General features: G+C 44.5%; 1 protein-coding gene across 1 annotated transcript; it reads left to right on the forward strand.

Moving 5' to 3' along the window:
• The first annotated feature begins 941 nt into the window (after positions 1 to 941).
• Positions 942 to 1,712, forward strand: LOC109183391. Its single transcript, XM_019333470.1, has one exon. It carries the CDS (start codon positions 942 to 944, stop codon positions 1,710 to 1,712), a length of 771 nt encoding a protein of 256 aa, XP_019189015.1.
• The last annotated feature ends 1,889 nt before the right edge of the window (positions 1,713 to 3,601 follow it).

Here is a 3,601-nt window from a genome sequence, read left to right on the forward strand (position 1 = left end):
CATATTCGAACTAGTGATCAGCTCACAGATTTGCTTACAAACGTATAGACTAACCATAACCCTCGAAAAGTAAAAGTCAATGGTGTTAGCATTTGTATTGTAAACTTTTACAATTTCTTTCCCTTCATCCTTCCCCAATTGTGCATTAGCATGAAATTAAATAAATAAAATCGATTAAAATAAATCGGGAGAAATATACAACAAAAACTCTAATTGTGCATTAGCATGAAATTATGAACACTTAGAATTTAGATGTGTTAGCTTTGGCCTTTGGGTAGGCCTCCTGAGATCGTCTCACAGATAGCAATTTATATCGTGCACCAGGGTGCACATTGCATTGGCCCCCTGGTGCAAAACGAAGTCATTTTGCACTTTTTTTTTTTTTAAAAAAAATTCCGTTTTTTCGTGTTTGCTGTTAACTTGTTAAAAAAAAATTCATGTTTTGAAAATGTACATAATTGTATACTAAAATGTGAATAAATGTATATGAGAATGTACATAATTGTATAACAGAATACACATAAACTTTTAACTGTTAAAAAATATCGCGTGTTCGAATGTACATAATTGAATAAAAAATGTACATAATTGTATAAAATAATGTACATAATTGTATACCAGAATGTACATAATTGTATAACATAATGTACATAATTATATAACATATACACATACACTCTGCCGCGTCGACTCCTCACACAACTTAACAAAATGACGTCGTTTTGGGAGGCGCGGGGCGCACAGTACTATGTGCACCGTGGTGCAGGGTATAACGATTGCTCACAGATCTTCATTCGTGAGACGTGTCAGGCTAAAATGAAAATGTAATACTTATGCTAAAAATTTAATATTAATCATGCTATGGGAGCCCGACGCACCACCTGCGCAGACATCTTTGGAATGACCTCAGGCAATCGGCACGGGGCTGCTATGGGCCTTGGATGATTGCTGGCGATTTCAATGTCGTCCGGACAAGAGATGAAACTAAGAATTACTCATCTTTCTCGGCCCACAGAAGTTCAGATTTCTCAGGCTGGATTCAAGACGAAGGTCTAATTGATATGGGCTTCTCAGGACCTAGCCTTACTTGGGTTAAAAATGGTAACAATGATAACATCAAAGGTGCCCGGTTAGATCGGGCGATGTGTAACTTGGATTGGCGTATCATGTTTCCAGAGGTGACCGTTACACACCTTGCACGACTTGCATCTGATCATGCACCCATCCTTGTACAGATCAAAGGCAAAAGGCTTAGCAGACCAATAGCGTCGTTTGTTTTTCAGGCGGCATGGTTTACCCGGGAAGACATCCGCGATGTTGTGGACAATACATGGGATTCTAATCAAAACATAGTGGATAACTCAAAAGCGCTAGCTGCAGCGTTATCTGAATGGAACAAGAACTCTTTCGGCAACATCTTTAAAAGAAAGCGAATTCTCAATTCCCGAATTGGGGGCATTCAGAGGGTCCTTGCAGAAAACTTTCATAAGGGCCTTACAAAGTTAGAGCTGAAGCTTAGGGACGAGTTAGAATCAACCCTGCAGCAAGAAGAGCTCCTTTGGTATCAGAAATCGCGCAAAGATTGGATCCACTCGGGGGATAGAAATACGGCCTACTACCATGCTGCAGCAACAGTATGCAAGTCTCGGGCCTCCGTTCAAACGCTCATGGACGACCAAGAAGAGTGGCTAACAGACGGGAAGGATTTGTAGAACCATGTGCGCCAGTTTTATTTAACTCTCTTCGATGCAGATGTGACGGACCCACCGGCAGAACCCATGTTTGCTAATTTCCCAAGTTTGATTGATCTCGATTGGAATATTTTTAACAGGCCCGTTTCTAAAGACGAGGTGCACACAGCCCTGAAGGACATGAAACCCTACAAGGCACCGGGACCGGATGATTTTCAAGCGGGATTCTATCAGCGTACGTGGGACAAGACAGGTGATGGCATTTTTAAGCTGGTTAGCCAAGCCTTCTCAATGGGATCCCTACCTGACGGTATTAATGATACCCTTATTGCCCTTATCCCCAAGGTGGGGGCACCAGAACGCATTAAGCAATTCCGTCCGATAAGTCTTTGTAATGTAAGCTACAAGATTGTGACCAAGACTATCACAAACAGGCTCAAGCGTATCCTGCCAAAGATTGTGGGGCCTTTTCAGAGTTCATTCGTCCCGGGGCGACAAATAACGGACAACATCCTCATTTTCCAAGAGGTGATGCACACCATGCGGGAAAAAAGAGGGGGTAAAGGTTACATGGCAATCAAATTAGATTTGGAGAAAGCATATGATCGGCTTTCCTGGCCCTTTATCCAGGACACCCTTGAACAAGCGGGTTTCACTGGTAGAATCAAAGAACTCATGATGACATGCATTCAGACCCCAAAGTTGTCGATCATCTGGAATGGGGAAAGGCTGCCGCCCTTCCATATGAAGCGGGGAATTCGGCAAGGCGACTCCATGTCTCCTGCGATCTTTGTTCTATGCATGGAAAGGCTGAGCCAGCTGATTATCTCGGAAATGGATCGCAAGGCGTGGAAAGGTATTAAACTAGCCAGTGATGGACCAACTCTAACTCATCTTTGTTTTGCAAATGGCATGATCTTGCTCACGGAGGCAATGTCGGGTCAAGTAGACGTGGTAAAAGCATGCCTGGACCGATTTTGCACGGCCTCGGGACAGAAGATTAGTTTGGACAAGTCTCAGGTGTTTTTTTCAAAAAACACGGACACAGCTTTGAAGGAGGAAATCTCACACAATCTTGGCATAGCCCCCACAACGGACCTGGGCAAATATTTGGGCGTCCCAGCCATCCATGGGGGGGTAACCTGCGCAACACATGCGGACCTGCTCAACAGGATTTCTAACAGGCTCGAGGGTTGGAAAGCAAAGACCTTGTCTCTCGCGGGACGGGTTGTGCTCACAAAGTCAGTTTTAAATGCCATCCCGGCATATACTATGCAGACAACACTACTACCGAAAAGCCTCTGTCTCGAGATTGAAAAACGGACAAGGAAATTCATATGGGGTAGCAATGGAACAGAAAACAAGATGAGCCTCGCGAATTGGGAACTTGGTTACGACAGCAAAAGACGAAGGCGGGCTGGGGCTTAAACGACTAGGGGAGATGAATACGGCCTACATGGCCAAGCTAGGGTGGCGTTTGCTTTCGGAAGCTGACACTGTTTGGACTCGGACAATTAACTCAAAGTATAGGAAATCAGGAGACTTACATGGGGTCCAACAAAGCCGACGAAGGATCTCTAATGCTTGGAGGGGAATATCACAAGCCTGGCCAATAATGGAGAAAGGCTTGACATGCATCGTCCGAAGCGGAAATACCACAAAGTTCTGGATGGATAAGTGGCTTAGTCTGGAACCGCTTTACAGCCAACTCCGAGTACCGCTCCCCCTGCCCGAGTTCTATGCGACGGTAAGGGAATATTGGGATGAGGCTCGAGGCTGGAAGTGGGAAGTGTTGGCAAATGCTCTTCCGGTTGACGCACAGGAGAAGCTAGCTGGATATGTTCTAACTACGGATAGTGTGGAAGATAAAATAGGCTGGGAACTTGACCTGAGCGGGAAGTTCTCGATCC

The sequence above is a fragment of the Ipomoea nil genome, unplaced genomic scaffold (genome assembly GCF_001879475.1).
Source record: "Ipomoea nil cultivar Tokyo-kokei standard unplaced genomic scaffold, Asagao_1.1 scaffold1125, whole genome shotgun sequence".
In the NCBI taxonomy this organism is placed as follows: Eukaryota; Viridiplantae; Streptophyta; class Magnoliopsida; order Solanales; family Convolvulaceae; genus Ipomoea; species Ipomoea nil.

Excerpts from the sequence above, each read along its gene's own strand:
- LOC109183391 (XM_019333470.1), top strand. The coding sequence starts at position 942 with ATGATTGCTGGCGATTTCAATGTCGTCCGGACAAGAGATGAAACTAAG.